Source organism: Salvia hispanica, chromosome 2 (assembly GCF_029641045.1).
Source record: "Salvia hispanica isolate PSC_SH4W2 chromosome 2, Shi_PSC_v1, whole genome shotgun sequence".
Taxonomy (NCBI): Eukaryota; Viridiplantae; Streptophyta; class Magnoliopsida; order Lamiales; family Lamiaceae; genus Salvia; species Salvia hispanica.
The window spans coordinates 12,238,823-12,260,745 of NC_142693.1; the positions used below are offsets into that span (position 1 = coordinate 12,238,823).

General features: G+C 33.1%; 2 protein-coding genes across 2 annotated transcripts; both read left to right on the forward strand.

Moving 5' to 3' along the window:
* The first annotated feature begins 288 nt into the window (after positions 1 to 288).
* LOC125202813 (cytochrome P450 71AU50-like) lies at positions 289 to 2,348 on the forward strand. Its single transcript, XM_048101285.2, has 2 exons — positions 289 to 1,179; positions 1,530 to 2,348. Exons 1-2 carry the CDS (start codon positions 310 to 312, stop codon positions 2,136 to 2,138), a joined length of 1,479 nt encoding a protein of 492 aa, XP_047957242.1. The 5' UTR covers positions 289 to 309; the 3' UTR covers positions 2,139 to 2,348.
* A 733-nt stretch (positions 2,349 to 3,081) lies between these two features.
* LOC125201959 (protein ACTIVITY OF BC1 COMPLEX KINASE 8, chloroplastic-like) lies at positions 3,082 to 6,703 on the forward strand. Its single transcript, XM_089064307.1, has 6 exons — positions 3,082 to 3,389; positions 3,922 to 4,065; positions 4,294 to 4,415; positions 5,206 to 5,471; positions 5,547 to 5,859; positions 6,323 to 6,703. Exons 3-5 carry the CDS (start codon positions 4,365 to 4,367, stop codon positions 5,674 to 5,676), a joined length of 447 nt encoding a protein of 148 aa, XP_088920433.1. The 5' UTR covers positions 3,082 to 3,389; positions 3,922 to 4,065; positions 4,294 to 4,364; the 3' UTR covers positions 5,677 to 5,859; positions 6,323 to 6,703.
* The last annotated feature ends 15,220 nt before the right edge of the window (positions 6,704 to 21,923 follow it).

Consider the following 21,923-nt stretch of genomic DNA (forward strand, 5'->3'; position numbering starts at 1 on the left):
ACTCCCTCCATTCTATGTTAATACAGTCATTTTTTTTTTATTTTAAGAAGTTTCAAGTTAATTGAGTCATTTTCATTTTTTGCAAAAAGTAATTCTCCCTTACTTGATTCTCTTTTTCTCTCTCTTGCGAGGAGGGAGTGACTGATTACAAGATGTACTTATTTTGCAATTTTCTTTTTGTTGGCACTGAATAATCATCCAACGCGCGTGCGTTATAACAAACACGAAATAATCACAAAAGTCAAACTCATTCATGTGAGTATCAATTATAAATTCACATCCCACAACAAATAAGTTATTCAAATCAAAATGGATTGGATCTGGTCATCAACAACAATAGCACTAGCAATCACATTTCTCTACCTCCTTCATCAATGGCAATCAAACAAGAAGAAGCCTCCTCTCCCTCCCGGCCCGAAAGGCCTCCCAATCATCGGCCACTTCCACTTATTAGGAAAGAATCCTCACCAAGATCTATACCATCTAGCCCGCAAACACGGCCCCATCATGTACACCCGCTTCGGCTCCATCCCAACCATCATCGTCTCCTCCCCCTCCGCCGCCGAGCTCTTCCTCAAAACCCACGACCTCATCTTCGCCGACCGCCCCCACCACGAGGCCGCCTTCCACCTCGGCTACCAGCAGCGCAACCTCGTCTTCGCCCGCTACGGCCCCTACTGGCGCAACATGCGCAAGCTCAGCGCCCTCGACCTCCTCAGCGCCCTCAAGATCGCGCAGTTCGAGGCCACGAGGAGGGCGGAGGTCGCGAGCATGGTCGACTCGCTCAGGGCGGCGCGTGAGGAGGCGGTGGACATGGGCGTGATGCTGGCGGCGGTGAGCGCGGATATGATCAGTTTGATGGTGTTTGGGGGGAAGTTTGCGGAGTGGGAGCTGGACGGGGCGAGGTTTAAGGAGGTGGTGGAGGAGGCGGTGGCGGAGGGGGCGGCGTTCAACCTCGGGGACTATTTTCCGAGGCTGAGGTGGATGGATCTTCAAGGGTCGGCGCGGAGGCTGAAGAAGCTGAGTGGGATTTTTGATAGGTTTCTTGAGAGGATTATTGATGAGCATGTTGGGAGGAAAGAGAGGAGTCTTGATTTCGTCGATACGATCATGGCGATTCTCGACTCCGGTGAGGCTGGGTTCGAGTTCGACCGACGCCATGTCAAGGCCGTGTTACTGGTAATATAGATATAATTGGAAAGTGTACCGGATATTTTTTTACATAATTTATGTACTTTAAAAACATGATTTATGGTTATTTTGCTTTACTTGTAAAAGAAGGCACTAGGATTGTTAAAGATAGTATAGCTATTTTCCTTTTTAATAGAAGTAGTTATTAGTCATTAATTTTGTGCATTAATTTTCATGTCGAATTTTCGTGTTTGACTTCCTGCATTTTAAAGTAAAGTGTAGCTATTTTCCTTTTCTATGTCGATAGTCCATATGAAAAAGATTATATTGAACTAAAACTAGGGGTTCTTCAACTTCAAATTTCATTCATGTCTAACCTATGAAATGTTGTGGCATAGGATATGTTGATTGCAGGTATAGACACTTCGGCAGCGGCAGTGGAATGGACACTAACTGAACTAATCAGGCATCCAGCAGAAATGAAGAAGCTCCAAAAAGATCTTGAACAAATCGCGGGACGAAATCAGATGATAGACGAACATCATCTTTCCAACCTCGAATACCTCGATTGTGTCATCAAAGAATCAATGAGGCTTCACCCCGTTGGTCCGTTGCTCATCCACCAAGCCACGGAAGAGTGTGTGGTTGGCGGATACCACATACCGAACAAAGCCCGAGTTCTTGTGAATGTGTGGGCTATCGGGAGGGATCCGGATATTTGGCCAGACCCCGAAAGATTTGCTCCCGATAGATTTCTAGGGAGCAGAGTGGATCTCCGCGGTCAAGATTTTCAGCTCATACCGTTCGGGTCGGGTAGAAGGGGTTGTCCCGGATTGCAATTAGGGCTAACCGTGGTTCGATTGATGGTGGCACAGTTGGTTCATTGCTTCGATTGGGAGCTCCCTAATGGAATAGAGCCTGGTGAAATAGACATGTCTGAGAAATTTGGTTTGGTCACTTCTAAGGCTGAGCATCTCATTGCTAAACCGGTTTATAGGTTATCTTAATACAAGTCCAAGTTTATTCAATTCGAAATAGTGATTTTTTACTTTTGTTTGCTTATTAGTAGCGTTAGAAGGTTGCCGTTATTATAAATAATCCAGTTTCAACTTTGATATATTTTGATTTTAATAATGTACAGAACTACAGATGTATTATTTGAACGATCTTTAAACTTTAAAGTAATGCATAAAAGATCAAGATGTGTCTCATGCGAATGTTATTTCCCCCTTGATTTTCTGCAAGCATTTTATATAATCGTTTTGATTATATATTTTTTATAGGTAAATGGATAGAAATTTAGATGTCGGTATCACAGTAGACTCGATCCCATTGATAATAATCCGATCAGATGAATTTTGGTGATGAATGAGGTATTTATAGATGATTGATTTGATGATGCATTTATTCAATTGAGAGTAGAATGAGTAGTTTTTATTACGTAAAAAAAATGGGTTGATGAAAGAGATTTATATAGATGATTTATGGTGAATTGGAGGTTAAATAAATGGGAAAAAAAATTAAAAAATGAAATAATTGTAATATAGATTGGGGAAGTGGGAATTTTTTTTTATTTTTTATTCTGATTTTATAAATATAATAAATAAATATTTCAACGATTAAAACGACGCCGACTCGTGGGGGCACTCTATATCGCATCAATGATTAAAAATGAAATGTTTCCTAAAATGGAAATAACATCATCTCTATTTTATTTCTCATCTCTTATTTTACTCTTTTCATTAACTCACCAAATTACACTACATAAAATTTCATGCCGAAAAACACACGTTTCATATTTTGGGAAGGAGAGAGTATTTAAATCCGTTAAAAATTTAATGAGACACCAATATCCCATAATTATCTGTCCTTAAAAAAATAGACGTTTTTTTAAAATAAGTAGGAGTGGGATAGAAGTGAAAAATGATTACAGGATCATTAGTGAAAAATAAAACACACTCAAATTAGTCTATTTTGAAAATAGCAAATGTAGATCATCAAGGACACTGGAAGGAGTATAGTTTAAATTTCAGATGAGAAACTCATTGGTGGTGTTGTAAAAGGAGAGATACAATAAAATACCTTCCGCTCGCCGTCATATTCATGGCGACTTGTGGTGTCGCAGTTCTTCCTCTAATCGGCAACGCTATCAACCCACGTGTGGAAATGGAGGAAGTGGGTGGTGAGAAGAAGAGTGTGGAGGAGATTGGGCAAGAGGAGGCCTGGTTGAAGCGAGGCAGAGACGATCATAAGTTAAGGTAGATTGTGTTCTGTTTATGCTGTGATATGTGTTCAATTTTGCTTGTATCAAACTTTGAGCCAATTTTAGTTAGTTGGGTAAAGTTGCAATCTTGTGATTGAGAGGTTTCGAGTGAAAAATTGTGATGAACGTTAGTTTGCTTGTTGCAAGTTTGAATCTTTAGCCAAATTAGTCCTTGTTTCACTGGTATGGCTTTTGAGATTGAATTTTGTGTTGGTTTTCTTGTCAATGCGAGACATCATGCTTCTGTGGAGCCCTTTTTCATGTTGTGTGTTCTATTTTTGGAATATCAGGTAATAGTTTAGAACAGTTTAGTAGTTATAGTTCATTAATAAGGTAGATGGAGCTAGTTGAGGAGGATTTCCGGTGATGATTCTTGTGAAGTTAGAGTGAGAATGGAATGGAATGAAATAGAATAGATTCGACGTGTTTTGGAATGAAGAAAAGGCTTCAATTTTTCCAAATTTATAACGAGTTTTGCTTACCTGATTCATATGTTGATTTGGGCTTGCGAAAATGCATTCACTCAGGTGGAATGGGAACCAAAAAGGGTCTATGTGATTGAAACACACCATTTTCAGACTTAACCCTACCTTCATCAAGATTGGGCAGCAGTTCTCCAAAGAATGGACATTCTAGCTCAAGAATACGTTGATCAGCTATCAGAGCTTCAAGTAAGTTCTCTTATATCCGGTCCTAAGGATTTATGCTTCATAGAATTGTGGGTTTAGTTCAAGAAAGCATGTAAATGCTGTTCGTTTTACGAGCTTTAAGTTCAGACTTTGCGATCTTGAGCTCTTCCCCTTGTCTTTTACTTTCAATGAATAGGGTTCGTTTGTAGTCATTTCATAATTCGTAGAAAGTAGTTAAGAAAGTGAAGACTAAGATTGCAAGTGTTGCAGGATGAAACTTCCTTCATTTCCTTCAGAAACTGCACTAGCAATATTCGAGGAAGAACTTGGGGCTCCCGTGAATGATGTATTTGAAAGATTCAACCCGGGGCCAATTGCTGCTGCAAGTCTTGGTATTTGATTCATAATTTCTTTCAATAGCCGAAGTAAATAGTGATTGATTGAGTTTCCTTTCCTATGTATACGCTGGAATGTCCATCGTGCCCGACTAAAGGGCTTGTTGTGTAAGTACAAAAACCTGGTCTTAAAGATCTCTTTGATATCGGCCTCAAAATGTTGAGGGTTTGTAGCTTAAAACCTAAGCTTTGATGCTTATATCAAGTTTGTTATCTTTTATCTTCTTTTCAATAAAGCTTGATTATGGCCACTTTTTCTTATTCCGTATTTTCTCATTTTACAATCTCAAGGTTATAGCCGAATACCTTCAGATGAAATGGACTATGTCAAAGTCCCAAGTTTATACTGGGAATACACTACTCCACATGTATTAACTTTCCAAAACCATTAAGTGTAGTCGTAAAGAAGTAGATTTCTTATGTTGTGAATGGAATTTCCCATGTCGTGTAGGTTCTGACCGAGTTTAATCTGTCAAAATGTATCTTCAAGTTCTGGAACAGCAATCATATTTAAGAATGCAGAATAATTTGGATTTTTATTTTGTTTATGATTTTTAGGTTGGGTCGATATGCAGTTGAATCTTATTTGGCGCAGATATTGTCTCACGACTTTTTCCACGCTGATCCTGCAAGTGACACTCAAAGCTATGATTGTGAAAAGAAATCGACTTAGTTAATGCATTTCAGTTAAATATTTATGTACTAGGAATCAGTTTTCCACTGAAAAGGTGTGTGAAGATTTAGTTGTAACGATCCTTCCTAATCCCATCATTGGTTTTGGGATAAGGAATCCAATGTCGTGATGTCAAAACCGTCTGATCATGGACTAACAACGCGAGTTCATGTATCGTCCTGGAAACTTGCTGTCAACGATTTCAGTGGTGGAAGATTGATCTTCTGTGACATTGGAATGATAGGAAGGTACATTTCCCTTTCTTTGTGTGTAGTAATCTTATGTGTTGCATTGCATCCTTGCAGCATAAGCCAAAACATAAGAGAAAGCTTGCATGATTTATTTCACAGAGTTTATCAGAAACATCGCAAAAAGGTGGTTATAACTAATTTTGTAGTACAATCTTTGTGCGTTATTCAATAAGTTACAAATATGTTTCAATGTGTTTTAACTTGTTCAGGTCTTCAAGTGATGGTCCCAATGGGTGTTCTAGTCCCAACCAGAGATATTAAAGCTGTGAGACGAACAGTTCGGTTCTTCCTTAAAAGTTTTTTGAAGCGCGAACCCATTTTACAAGTTTGGTAGTACAAAAGAAGAGAGCAAAAAACTAAAGAAAAAATGGAGATTTTGTGAATTTGTGTAGCTTTGAAGAATGCCTCGCAGCACAAAGAAAAGAAAGAGAATTGGCGAAAGAGGAATGTGGATTCCAGAAGCCACTGAACAACGAGGAAGCAAACGAGAAGAAGAAGCAGCGCCTTTCTGCAATTGGTAATTTGGCAAACTTATGGACTCTCTGATCCCACATTGCTCATAAACCACGTGTTTGTCTTTTTTTTTGTAGGTGAAGCATTGCTTAGTCGTCTTTCCGTGCTCGTCTCTGTTTAAAACATCAATCAATTTTACATGTGAATTGTCAAGAAACAGAACCTCTTAAAAAATTTCATTTACGTTGCAAACAGGTTAAGATTTGGTGGCAATTGCTGCAGAGCAGCCTTTTCGCTTTCCTGCCACATTCACCTTCGTTGTTAGAGCCTTTTATATGCTACTTCAACCCAAAATGTCTAACTGACTATAGCTGCTAGCCATTGTGCTTGCTCAAGTTTATATGCACCAATATTGCATTGAGAAGAATATAGAAACTCGATTTTCATTTTAGACACGAAATGCATTTTACATACAGCATTATTATGGTGTGAGCTTCTTACAGCTGAGAACATTTCTCTTCTGACAGCTGATCGACCACTCAGTCGTCTGAGCTTCTTACATCCCGTTGCTCTAAAACTCCGGTGCAGATTCAGAGAGGACATTGCTGACTCGAAACCATAAACATAGGCACAAAGTTGAGAACATTTCTCATGTTCTACTTGCTTTTTGGTGCTATTTAAGTATTTTTTGTTGATATAATTCCTCTATCACCGGCTAGAAACTGCCCTAACGCGATCCACACGAGCAGCCTGTGTGTCGGGCTTGAAGTGTGGTGCAGACGACATTAGGCTCACTACTAACTACGCATATTTGTTATGTTTTTCTAATTTATCTTCTTGAGTAGACATGCTCACAGATCAAAAAACATTGAACCGGCCCACCATGGATTTCGACGGTTCCTATTCCAGTTCGGTGTTTTTTTTTATTAGTCTTTTAAGTCTTTATTTGTCTATAAGAATTGCATAAACAAAATTCAAACAATAAGGATGACAATTGCAGATTATATACATATGTATTACTAGTGTATAGTGTTGACAATGTGTAACTAGTAATGCAAAAGGTGTTGAGAATCCTTTTTGGTGATTGTTTAATGGATTAATTGGGTGGAGAATACACAACTTAGACTGAAGAGATTGAGCTGTAAAATTATGGATGTCCATGTGCTCAATAATTTTAAATTTATAATATTTCCTAAAGTTTTGTCAAATTTTAATATTTATATAAATTTATGCATCTATTTGGCGGATGAGTGAACGCTACAAATTTTTAATTTTATAATAAGTTGGTGGAGAAGTGTTGGGCTCGCCAAGAAGCATTATTTTTACGTCGTTTTGGATTTGTGAGGGCATTATTGCACTTATCTGTACGGATTTTTTATATGTGGTGCAGTGTGATGTGTGTATTAATACTAAATATTTGCTCCAGTTTCCTGAAAATAGAAAATTTAGAGACACGATAATTGTAAAATTAGTAAAGTATGAGAGATAGAAAAAAGTGATTAAACATTGTTAGCAGAGAATATAGCTAATCTCACCAAAAAAAATAAAAAATTATAAAATTGAAAGTAGACACATTTTATGAGACGGACCAACATATTTTATGAGACGGACCAAATGGCAAAAAAAGACTGTTATTTGGTAATTTGGGGACGAGGGGAGTATAAACTATCAATCCGAATTCCACCTAATGAAGCTTTTCTTTTGTCTTTTTGTCATATTTAATGAGAAAATAAAATTAGTTACTTAGCATGATGGCGTTATCATGGGCCTGATTGTAAATATTTTTTCAGCTCGAAACTTTTTTTTAGTATAAATATAAGTTGAGATTTTTTAAGTATTAATCAAGTACTAAACTGTTGGTATATCAAGCTCGAATGAATGATTATCCATGAAGAAACATTCAATTATGAAGACAGCAAAAAACCCAATTACTCAAAATTAAAACATGCCTAATGTATGGTCATTACTCATTAGGAGCCACATACATAACCAATAACTGCAAAATGCAGATTAGTCTTAATTAAGTAGTACAATTAAGCAGATAACTGGACCACAACAGGATTGACCAAGAAGCCACACATTGTATATTATGAAAACTAGAAATTAAAAAATTCACCTCCATTTGAATATGTCAGAGGTATGTTGGAACATCATCAGATTCATTGCTTTTTATTATAGTAGTATTATCAAAACTTGTTTCTTTTTCAGAGAACAGTATCACATGTTAAGCCAATCTGTCTATTACTAGCACTAGACTTCTTGGACTAATATAATAGCACTAGTACATATGTGTGTGTGTATATTATGTGACAAATTAATTAAAGCTGATGGAGACGATGGATTATTTATGAAAAGTTATTGCCATAAGTTAGCAAGTGAAACAATGATTTGATTATGAATATAGGGTAGGAGTTAGCATGTAAAACACGAATCAAGAATAAAAGAAGTGGGTATTAATGTTTGAGTGTTGACCTACCGACTGCATATTCCCATACTCGTATGGAGATTCATATAGATGTACTATATATTAGTATTCGGTCAATTTTAGACATAACACAAAAGTTTGGCACGAACTATGAAGTTAATATGTTTGGATCAAATTTTATTAGATTTGGATCCTTATCGGAACTCAATAAGAATCTGATGATTTCGGGTTGGATTCAGATTAGTTCAGGTATGATTCAGATTGGTTGAAGTTGGATTCGAATAACTCATTAAGAAATAATATGATTATTTTGTTGTGCTAAAATATATTATTGTATACTTTAATTTTAATTTAAGATTAGATCGTGATAAAATTTTAATCATTTTATCATATTTTAACTGTGTAATACGGAGTATCAAGTTTTATCGTGCAATATTAGATTTTGGATCATTAATATATCGTGTCAACTCAAATTGTATCAGGTAGTACTGAAAATTTTCGATATGGTATGAAACTCTGATACAAATATGCTACTAAAAGTTGAATTCGGGTCCTTATCGGATAGACTAATAAAACAAAAAACAATCATATAAATAAAGTTTTGTTTTTCGGATAGACTAATAAAATAAAAAACAACCATTTAAATAAAGTTTTGCTATGGATAAGAAAACAATTTAGAAGTTATGTATTCCCAAAATTATATTACTGCGTTATTGAATTCTAACTTGAATGAGTTATTACATTATATTCTTTTAATTTTTTAAGATAATCAAATTAGTTTTTGAATTATTGATTATCTGACCGCGCAAGTTTTCGATTTTTTATGATGGTTGAATATATCAATTATTGTTGCCAGTTCATCAGAGAATTTTATAGGTCATCCCCTCATTTGAAATCTGAAATGAAAATGAGGGATAATAGATTTTATTCTGATCTTCGAAAAATATCATTTCAACCAATCACTTTATTTATTGTGATATCACCATCATCATTCTCCTATATTATTATAAGTCGCGTACAGTGTAGTATAGATAAGATAAATATACTAAATACTCTGAAAATACACTCACGGTCTAGTGTATAGTCTAAATTTTAGAGACCATATTAATTAAAGATATAAAATACAAATCGAAACTCAAAAATATTAAAATAAATATTATTGCAACACTTGTTTGTTAAAAGTATGACCACACACATCTGGATTTTAATATAGTAGTATAACTGGAAAGATATAGGGAATTTTTGGAAATTTTTTGGTTCACAATATATATCCTTAAGATTTAATATCATTACCTCTCCTCTTTATTTTTTAAGATTTAATATCATATATCCAAATTTATAAATTAATATGAAAGATAATTGTTTTTAATATTATTTAATCTGAAAATTAAAGAAGTGAGACGAGGTATTAAAGAATGGATACAAAGGTAGTATAAATATTTAACGAAAAGTCAAAAATAGCCCTTAAAGATTGAGAGCGAGTTTGTTCCAAAAATATCAAAAATTACAAAAGTTCTTCTAATAATATCACATCAAAGGTCATAACTCATAATTATGTGACGTTATGGTTAAAGAATGAATTCCACAAATGGTATTCTAGAAATATTCGGGACTAAAATATAATTCTCTCAAATTAAAATCCTAAAGATCATGGATTCTCATGCGTCCAATAATCTCACTATTCTTGACAACTAGGAAGAAAATAAATCTCACATATTAATCTATTCTTGACTTTATTTTAAGCTTTTTTAAGATGGTGGCAACGATAAAGGGTGATTATTATCTCAAATGAATAATTTTATTAATAATATAAGATTTGGTCAATCAAGGATATTTATTGGGAAGCGGACCCATTATATCTGAATACTGCACACACACGATAAATTTATAAACAAAAATTAAATAAATACGGAGTAAATTTTTAATTCAATTGAAATAGTGGGTTTTAATTTTTTTAATCTTTTATGCAACTCTTTAATTGTATGGCACAATCTAGTCGAATGAACTATTTTTTTTCATCGAATGAATATGCCGTAGTGTGGAAAACATATTGCTATCTTTTTATCAACACCATAATTTATATGGCCCATATATGTAACATTTGATTTGTCGAATGAATATGCGAATCATTATTAGTCAGAGAAAAGTAAAAGGAAAACAGTCCTAGCACCACCAATTCTCACCACATTGTGGATAACTGCATATCAATTTGACTTATAAATAGCTATAGTGATTACTGATTAGGGTTTAAGCTATAGTGAAAATTTATACTGGTGAACAACTAAAATAAGACAATGAAGTCTTCCTAATTGATAATAGACATATCTCTTCTATTTAATAATATACTACATATATATGTGTTCCATTTTTTTAATTTTAAGTATGTTGCACCCATTAATTGTTTTTTTTTTTTATGGTTAAATTTAAAGCCCTCGCTTCCTATTTTCTATATGATAATGCTAGCTCGCCAATTTTTTTATGTAAGCTTTATATACCCCGTCAAAAAATATATGAAGGGCCAAAGGGAGTGTTTGATACGAGTAGTATATACTTTACCAGGTGAATAAATAAAATGATTTATACTAAGAATAGATGTGTTGTTACAAAGTTGACGCAACTCCATCATAGTATTCAACAAATACGCAAACAAGTATTTTTTTTTAATTCTTTCTCTCTTATTTAAAATAATTTATCATTATATATTTAGGGTCGGTTTGATAAATTGATAATGTCTGGATATAGATACTTATATGACTATTTCCTAGTGTTTAGTATTATAGTTAACCTATCATGTAAATCTGTGTTATCCTTTAATGGTCCATCCAAGCCCATAGTTTTTTCTCAAAATACAAGAATAAGTATCTCACAAATTTGGTCGGATAGCATTTCTGTCTCATTTCTTGTCTACCAAACAACAACGAAAAAAACCCTTATTTGAGCTTATCTTGACACGAAGCCCGCATTTTTCTATCTTACTTTGCAAATCTTCTTATTTCCCATCTTTCTTATCAAACGAGCCCTAAGTTATAATTAAATTTATATGCACTTAACCGACGTTTGTCCAATCAAACCACTCTACTCGATTCCATTCCACATGAACATTCTCATCTGTCACATTGCTCGCAAAGGGGTTGGCACTTGGCCGAGTCACTAGTGGAGAATGGATCATCGTATGCGTGCTTTGTTTTTCACAGTTCAACAAGTTCTCTGTTGTCTACCCATTTATAGTGCCGAATCTTCTCCCAAGTCAAAACATACCTGAAAGGTCTATTGTTCATCGTTTGGATTTGTAGGTTGAGCCTATCGTCGTATGTAATGGGCGTGAACCATATGTTATGTGCATTGCAGGAAGCCTCTTAGAGGTACTGATTGTTCCTCTTCTCTAACTTTCTTTCAAAAGACATTTCCTTTTTGTTGTTTGGAGACTATTGAATTTGGCACATCCACATGGTTTTCCTATGCCAGAGCTCATACTTAGCGAACCTATGTCAATTAGAATTTAGAATACGGAGTAGTATTTATTTCAATTAAATAATTTTCCACACGATGGATTTGTAATTGAACTAAAACTTAGCACTTCAAATTCGACTTCATAGAATTCTGATTATACACAATTCCAATTTAATAACTTATATAGTATCAAAAGGTGAATTTAAAATTAAAGGCTTTAGTTCATTCACAGCCTAAATGGTATCAAACGGAACCAAATGGGCGCAAATAGTTAGAATAAAAAAATATTGAATAAGAAAGCATTGGGAATAAAATTGCAATCCTTTTATAATCGATACCACACATTTCTTTTTTAGTTTGTTAATAAAAGTTATCACAATTCTTTTTTTTTATAAACACCATTTTATGCTTAAGAATAATGTAAAAGACCATTTTAAACTTTTGCTGTTCCAATACAATTGAAATTTTTGATTGTCCACTAAAAATGACATACTATTCCCTTAAATAGAAATAACATCAACTTTATTTTATTCTTTCCACTTATCTTATAAAATGATACATCAACTTTGATTTTCAACATGATATTTTATGTACTGTTGATTTGTGAGTTAGTAATAAAGAGATAATAAAGTAAGAGTGATGAAAAACACAGATTGTGTTATTATTATTTTAGAAAACGTTTTTTGGAATAACCTAGAAGGAAAAATATTTTACTTTTAATAAAATAGAAGAGCACTGTTTAATGGAATGAAGCGAAAAATAAATATTTGGTATTTAATGGAACTAAGCGAGCACAAGTTTGCATTTTCCAAAATTGCTGGAGGAATCCATCTACCAAAATAAATTCCTTTAAATCCAACTAGGTGCCAAAAGAGGAATGAAAACTGACAGGAAACTAACGGCGTTAAACATGAAAAAGGCGAGGTAGATGGGGGCCCACTAACAGTTCTTTACAGTCTGTACATTTTAACTCGTACCTCTCCGCCAACTAACAGTCGTGCATTGACCCTTCTCAGATGATCATTTTTTGTTTTGGGTAAATTGCATGACAAGTATACAAATCAGAATTTTGTATTGTAAAAAAATAAGTAGTACTCTCTTAGAAATAGGGCATTGGGATTAATATAAATTTTAATATGTAATTGGTAAAGTTAGAGAAAATGAGAAAAAATAATTAAAATTATATACTGAATGGTGGAGTTTATAAATGATTATCTAAACGAGAAGCAGTAAAAGATTGTCAAAAATAAATAAGAATTATTTCTTGAAGATGGATGAAAAACGAAATATGGTCTATTACTATGGGACGAAGAGAGTACATATAATATAAACACGTTAACTATCGGGTCGGATCTAGCAATCGAGTCATGCATTTGGATCTCCGATGATATTCATGCATCGTCAATTCTTCTAATCTCATATTTCAAGCATTATTGTTTTGGTGTATTATTCATAAAATTGATAATAAACGGTTACTTAATAATTTTTCCAAACTAGACTTTTCAAATTATTTATATTTTAATTGTATAGAATACATTTAATATTTTAAACTACTAATAAATTATTCAAATATAATAATCTAACAGTTTTCGAACATTAATCAAAATAAGTGACACATTTTCCTTTTTGGACGTTCCAAACTCCCGGTCTAAATGATACTGTACATTTTCTAAAATAGAAATATCATTTGATCTTATCTACTGTTTTCCTCTATCAGTACTTTATTATCTCTTCACTTAACTCACAAAATAACACTACATAAAATCTCGTGTCAAATAAGAAATGCTCTACTTAGAATGGATAAGGGGAGTATATTATAGTATCTATAAGATTTTGTTTGTTTGTCATAAATTTATTTTGGTATCTCATGATCCACGTTCACTTAGCTCACAAATTAACACTATATAAAATCTCGTGTCAAATAAGAAATGCTCTACTTAAAATGAATGAGGAGAGTATAATATAGTTTCTATAAATTTTGTTTGTTTGCCATAATTTATTTTGGTATCTAATGATCAACACTAGCTTTTGGAATTCGAAAATCTACCTCTGTGACTTTTTTATATAATATTTTGTATCACGTTACTTGTAATTATAGTATTATCTCCGTCCAAACTAAGTGGAGTAGATTCCATTTGGGATGTTCCAACTAAGTTGAGTCATTTTCTTTTTTTGACAAAAAACTAACATCCAATCACTCTTACTTTAATTCATCATCTACTTTACTAAATCTTCATATTTCTTACTTTATTCTTGTCTCCTACTTTTTAACACCTTTCTTAATCTCTGTGTCTAAAAGTTTTGACTCAATTTGTTTAGATGAATAAAGTACTTTTCTTAATATTGAACTTTGTTCCTCCGATCATCCAATATTTATGTATTCTCGAAAACTAGGAAAAATTTATACTCACACGGTTTACGTGATTCAAATTTTTTGGTTTACGTGATTCAAAATTTTAAACATTTTAATTGAAGAAGAAATTTTTTACCAAATAAATTTTAATTCTTGTCATATTATGTAAAATATTTTGGTTTTACAAGAATTAATTATATAATATCTATATTATAATCCTTTTTTTCTTAAATCGCGTGCCAAAAAGGAATGCCTCTACTACAATGGAACGGATGGAGCATAATACTTCCGGCTCGTCGCAAGTTTTTAAATTTTACTTATTTATTTGAAAATTATTACTTCTTCGGTTCTTTATTGATTTAGTTATTTTTCAATTTTTAAAAATTTAAGTTAATTGAATTATTTGTAATTTTGGAAAAAAGTAATATTCTTTATATTTATTTTGCTTTAACCCTTTTATTTTATTTTTTTCCCTAATTTATTTTCTCTTCGTTTAGTATACTCCTACAACTCCGTACTAAATAGTTTATGCCAAAAAATAGAGAAGTTGTAGAGAAAAATGACAGGTCGGATTTGCTTTAGAATCAATATATATATATATATATATATATATATATATATATATATATATATATATATATATATATATATATATATGTGGGAATGTAATCCAATGCAAATTCTAAATATTATACAAACTTAAAACTATGATTTGGATCGTTAGAAAATGTCAACAGATGACAAAATAGTAGCAACAGAAAATGTCAACACAGTGTCAACGGTTGTTCACTTGCTTAAATTTTCTCTCTAATTAATATACAGTTATTCAATTTATGTCGGATGTGTAATTTGGGGTTTAGTTTTATTTATTTATGAGTTGTAATTATAAAAATGATTATAATATACTGTATAAAAAAAAGTGTGAAGTAAGTCAAGTAAAGAAAGAATAAAGTAGAAAATGAAAAAGGTAGACAGATGAGCAGAGAATAAAGTAAGTGAGAATTGACTTTTACTAAAATGAGAAATGACTCCATTACTATGGAATGTATCAAAATGGAAAAATGACTCCACTACTATGGAACGAATGGAGGGGAGTACGTATGTTCTTATAATGCTACTACTAATTATGAGCCTCTTGATATTTATTTTTTTTGTATTTTTTGTTTGGAAAGCATTCACAATAAGGCGCCGATTGGACCGCCGACATCTTCATAATAAGGCGTCGATCGGCCGCCTATTGCAAAGAGATTGTCGAACGACGGCGATCGACACCTATTTCTCACTGATCGAACCGCCGATCTCGATTTTTTTGTTTTTTTCTCACCCCTATATGTACACCTCATTACTCAAACCCGGGAGTGAAGAAGAAGTACGCGTTTCTCATCCGAGAGTTGCGGCGTGAAATGAGAATGTTTGTTTTTTTATGTTTTTTTCTTCTATTTATTTCGTTTTTGTTAATTTGCACTTACTTGATAAACATCAACAATTAAAATAATCACTTCCTCCGTCCCATAGAAATATGATGTATTACCTTTTTCGAATGTTTCGTACAAATAGCAAATATTTCATATCCATTTATGGCAACATTTTTCTCCTTCTATTTTACTCTATGGAGTATCTCCGTCCCATAAGAATATATGCACTTTGGTTTTGACACGTGTTTTAATGCACAATTGATAAACTAAGAAAGAGTTAGAGAAAATATTATTAGTGGAAAATGGGTCTCGCCTCATTAGAGATAAGAGAATTTCTAAAATTAGAAAGTGCATATTCTTGTGGGACGAACTAAAAAGGAAATAGTGCATATTCTTATGGGACGGAAGGAGTATTATTTTGGGGCCCACCATCAAATACACAATTTTAACTATTTTTCTCCTTTTTTCTTACTTTACCAATTACATATTAGAACATGTGTCAATCCTAAATGACCTATTTCTATGGCACGGAGGGAGTATATAGATAGTGATGTGGAAATTGAAATGGGTTGAGGATGGACTCGAGGATAAAATATAAACGCGGGAAGAGGAATTGGATTCAAAAACACGCACATACTATTGTCATTCTATACACTGCACTTAAAGCATTACATAAACATACTGTATAAAAATAAAAGTGCTTGCAAAGTCAAAAAACACACTTACACAATAGTACTGTTTTTTCCACGTTAAACATATTGACTTGAGTCATCAAAACAGTGCAATAAGAGCATTATACTGTAGTTCCTTATTGTTTTACAGAAATACAAATTACATTTTTATTATACAATTTAGATTTCGCTAGAATCATTGATAAGTAGTGTTTTAAGTCTTGGTTACTCATAAGTATAACGTGCTTAATTGGATAATATCTACAAAAATAGTTGCTAAAGTGTGCATTGTGAGGTGCTAGTCAGGAGGAAAGGGTCGGAAGAGATTCAGGTGAAAAGAACGCAAAAAGGGTGCATACTGATCAAGATACACGCCATGATGCTTGAGCTCAATAAGGAGTGAATTGCTAAAAATGATCATCTATCTAAAAGGGGCAGAATCGTCATTTCAAGAAAAGGAACAACCCTAGGGATTGAGGCAGGCCTTCTTATAAATAGAAGATCAACATTGAAGAAACATTGTCCATGCTTAGACCATTTCTTAGATTAACTTTACTGCATTCTCTCAGATAACTTAGTTAGCTAGTGTTCACTTGAAGTTTCAGGCCACCTGCCAGGAGGAGGAGTCTACCGTCCGTTTCAGTCAGTTTGCCGCCGTAGTTCCAGAAGTTTATTCAGTTTCCGAGGAGCCAACAACCCTTTGCTCGCTTTGATTATTTCTTTATAAGTTTCAAACACCTGTTTTACCTTGCTTTTGACTTGAATTTCAGTAGTTATTTCAGCTTGAATATTTTTTGGGTGGTAATCTTGAGTGCAATGATGTTTATTAAGGTTTCACTTTGTGTTTCAGCTTGCTTATGTTTTATTGCAGCCTAGTTAGATAGATCTAGTAGTTTTACATTATTTTCTGTTGCTTCCGAGCTTGAATCTGCCTAGTTAAGTTAGATCTAGTTTTTCTTCAAGTTTTAATCGGTCATTTCTTCCTAAATTCATAGATCTGAGTTTTTACTTCATTCCCGCCACCTTGAATGTTAGCCAGTTTGTGCGTCTGTTGTTTTTTGCAGGGTTTAGTTGTTCTGGTTTAATTTCTCGCTTAGATCTAAGTTTAGAGTCGTGATTTTGAGTTATATTAGAGTTGCTTCTTTTGATTTCGAGCATTGATCCATGGAGGTTTAGTTTTCCGATCATTTTTCATTGCTTGGTGAAGAAGACAACATCCCAGCCTGATTCTGGGACCAAATTGTTGCTTTAGTTGCTTTTTTGTCCTTTGCTTTTTTCAGCTTTTTCTGCATGTCCAGGTAGTAGTTAGCCAGTGAGTCTGTTATTCCTTTTTGCTTTTGTCTATCCATTTAGGGTAATATTTCACTTTTCGCATGCACACTAGTAGTCCAGTTTCTACCAATTCACGTACACATCCCGTAGCATAAAGCATTTAGTTAATTACTGGTCAGGATAGGTAGAGTCTCATTTTATTTTTTCGTCTAGGTAAAAACTCAACCTCAAGCGTAGTAACTAACTAACCCTTCCAGAATGTCATCGCAAGTGTATAACACCTACATCCATCTCTGTGGATCAATCATTTACACCACTATATTAGCCAGTAAAAGTGGGTTGAAGTTTTTGATAAGAAAGATAGACACAGACCCAACGACACAATTTGGTCTACCCTCCTAGCCGGTTGACACACACAGAGAGTAAGAGTCTTTCTTTCGTTTATCAATCATCATAAAATAACATTTATCTTGGTATATGATTTGTGAAAATATAATTCAAATCAAGAAATCTATATAATATTTAACTTTTTAGGGTGTTTTTTTTTTTATTTTTAAGGATTGCCAACTATTATATTGATTCTCTAATTTACCACAACTATAAAAATTAAATCCTTACTCCCTCCGTCTCACTCAAGATGTCCATAATTTTAGGAGAAGTCGTTAGATCGAGTAAGCAGAGAGAAAAAAATAGTTGAATATTTTAATGAGGTAGATGAGAGAGGGATTTATTTTCAAACATAAATTATCGACATCTTGATGGAACACATTAAAATGGAAAGATGGACATATTAAGTGGGACGGAGGGAGTACTATAAATCTATCATTTAACTTAATTTAAGTGGTTAATCATTCTAATCTAATAGCTCTAGCTTGCCCTCAATTTTGATACGTTGCATTCCCATCAAATTTCATTATATAATTTTCGGAAACAATTCACAATATGAGAGCAGCTCTATATACATAATATGTGGTAGAAAAAAAAATTGGACTTGATTTACTTTCTTACAAGATCCACGCTTAACAATCTCCCTAATTGAGACTAACAACTTAGAAACAACTATATCTTCTTGATCTCCTCTTTGTAGCCACTTAACATTACCTAATGTTTTTTTCAAGTTCCAAAACCAATTAAAACTATGCATAACTACGTTCTTTTCTAAGGCCAACACTTTAGTAAACAAGTCTGTTTGATTCTTGTTTCTTAGGTATTTTCATAAGTTGCAAATCATCATCTAAGTGTCAAATGTAATAATATTTCAATTTCATCCAAGAAATTCTACGACCACACCATCTTTGTACTTGCCTCACTCACAACTAGATATTCATGTCACCCACAACAGTGTCTCTTATCCATCTCTTAACTCATTATTGGCACCACACCACTTTTTACCCATGTCTTATTCAAGAAACAACACCTACAAGCATCCATCTCTTAACCATCTTTTCTCCTGGCTATTCATAAGTTCCACTACTTCATTTCTTCAATTTAAAAATGCGATTAATTAAAAAATATTTCATTTAAAATACTTAATTAAAAATTGAAATACATAAATAAAATTCAAAAAATTAAATATTACATAACGAAAATCCTAAATTCAGTGCATCGGCGACCACGGGTTCGTAAGGGGGAGACCCATTTGAACCCTAAGAAGTTGAATTGCGTGATTAAGTGTCATTTTTTGTAACGGCGTCATACGAGCAATGTCGGCCATTGTAGCGGTGACCAACATTCCCATCAAAACATGATTTGGGTCAGTAAGTTGTTGGCCACTTGGCTTGGTTTGTCTCATTCCCGCCGCCCTCGCAGTATACTTCAATTCGTTATTCATCAATCATTATGTTGGGGTTTGGTGCCCCTTGTACAGCGGAAGACATGCATAAACAGAGAAATCATGCATACAGATCTATTTGACTGATTATAAGATCAATTACTCACATGTTTAACAGTCAATTGCATACAAAAACGCACATTAATGCATGCTTAAGGAATTTAAACTCTAATTCATGAATTCCTATGGTTTAAATTATCAATCTGATTCTCCAAAGAATCGACGATTGCTTGCGCCTTCTCCACGTAATGTTCTTCGTACTCAACCACGAACCTTCTAATCTGTATCCTGAACTCAAATAATGACCTTTGGGTAAACAAAGCTTATCGAATCGAAAAGGACTTGACTAGACAGAAGACAGAATTCCCACCAGAAGGGAATGAGATTTTTCTTCTCCTCTGGTGAGAGGGAGCACGAAATTTTGTGCTTAATTAAGATAAAAATCAATCCATTAGTCTTCTATTTAGTCTCCTTTATATAGAGTTGTAATAGGCCAGATTAGAGATCCATGGAGGTTGGACTTGGGTCAAACCTATTGGACTTTTACTAATTAAATTGAGCCTCAATTTAATTCAAATCCAAAAGTAATATTATTATCATCCACTATAGTATAATAATATTGACTACTCGTCAAATCCCAAATTATGAGTAATTCGGGCTTTACCTCTTTAATTTATTAAATCTCGTGTTTAAGATATAAATATCCATAAATTAATTTAAATCTGCTATTTGACTTTAATTAATTAATATCATTTCCAAGAGTTTTCTAGTTCAAAATCTTTATTCATTATTCTGGAATAAATTCCAACCGGCCAGGTTTCTGAATAATAAAACCTTTTTCGAACACCTTTTGAGGATATTATCAAACTGGACTCACTCAGCACACAATTCATTGTAATAACAATACTAGCACCTCTAGACATTGATCACCACTACCCAAGATATCAGGATTCTTGGATTGCAAAAAATCCGCACCATTTGATAAATCAAAGTAGTGCATAATCAATATCGTATGATCAATGCTATGTCAACAATAATTAAGAAATTACAATCACCGAGACCTCATCTTTCAGTAAATAGCAAGAAAGACTTATCTCAATTGTTAGATCCTTCGGTGCTATACCACACTAGTGTCGTTTATTTCCTAAGGTAAGGAAACATGCGGACTGACACTGCAACCTTTCACAATAGGTAGCCAAAGTCTAGGTTGTAAAATTATATTTTTCTTCTACAAAGAACCGACTGCGTCACCTTCTGTGAACATCATTCACGACCGGTCTACTATGCAGAAGAATTAGACTTGTTTGTTTTTTATACATTTAAATGTTTGAGAAACATCTTATAAATGCATAAGCAAACACCAATTCGATAAAATTTCTTCTTCTCATCTTAGGTTGAAAGTGACTATTATATACAAGCAATTCTATCCGTGCAACATACTCGAAATATACTTTTCAGTATACCAATCCTAACATATCATCCTATCATCCACCAAATAAAATTAATCTCAATGCAATTTAAAATATTATTAAAAATAACTATTTGATATAATCTATCCAAATGCACACATCATTTTGTCATTCACCAAATAATAATAATCTCAATGCAAGTATATTAAGAAGTTGTAATATTAAATTTCGAATAGTAAACAACGTAAATAATATCTATTTTTTCACTATTGCAGAGTGAACTATAAAAATGTCCCTGGATTATAGGTTTATCTTGCCCATAGTCCCCAGACTTTAAAAATATCGCCAATATTCCGTGGACCAAGGGTTATTTCGAAATTGGTCATTTTGGCCTTATCCGAAAATGCCCTTTTGAGCATTTGTGCAATTCCATCTTTTTACATTTTAACTGTTTCAGTATGATATTATTTTCAATGATGTACTAAATCTGATATTATTTCAAAATTATCTTCTTCCATTTGCCATTCTTCACTTTATTTTTTTGTTTTAATATTATATTTAATTTTATAAAATTAAATTTAAAATTTAGATTTTTAAATATCAATAAAGTATTTTAATTAAAATTATTAATTTTAATATTCTTTCTCGTCACGTAGCTATATATATATATATATATATATATATATATATATAAATGGATGTATTCAGATCCTTTTTCTATATACTGTCCAAACATTCAACTGAATCTTAGCCCTACGATTTTGTCATCTAACGGTTAGATTAATGTCACGTGTCATTTAATAATGTAGATTTTCATTCTATATATAGAAATAAAGTAGGCAACCAACTCACACAAAGATCTTTTTATAATAAATACATAAATTAATAATTTTAATTAAAAATAATTTAGTGATATTTAAAAATCTAAATTTTTAATTTAATTTTATAAAATTAAATTTAATATTGAAATAAAAATAAATAAAGTGAAGGATGGCAAAGGGAAGAAGAAGATAATTTTGAAATAATATCAAATTTAATACATCATTGAAATAATATCACATTGAAACAGTTAAAATGAAAAGACAAAATTGCCCAAATGCGCAAAAGGGCATCTTCGGATAATAAAAATAGTCAAAAGGACCACTTTCGAAATAAACCCTTAGTCTAGGGACTGCTGGCGATATTTTTAAAGTCTAGTGACTATGAGCGAGATAAATCTATAGTTCAGGGACCATTTTTGTAGTTCACTCTTTCGAAAAAAAGGTATCAAGTCTTTGTTTTATATCGTTTTTGGTACCTCAT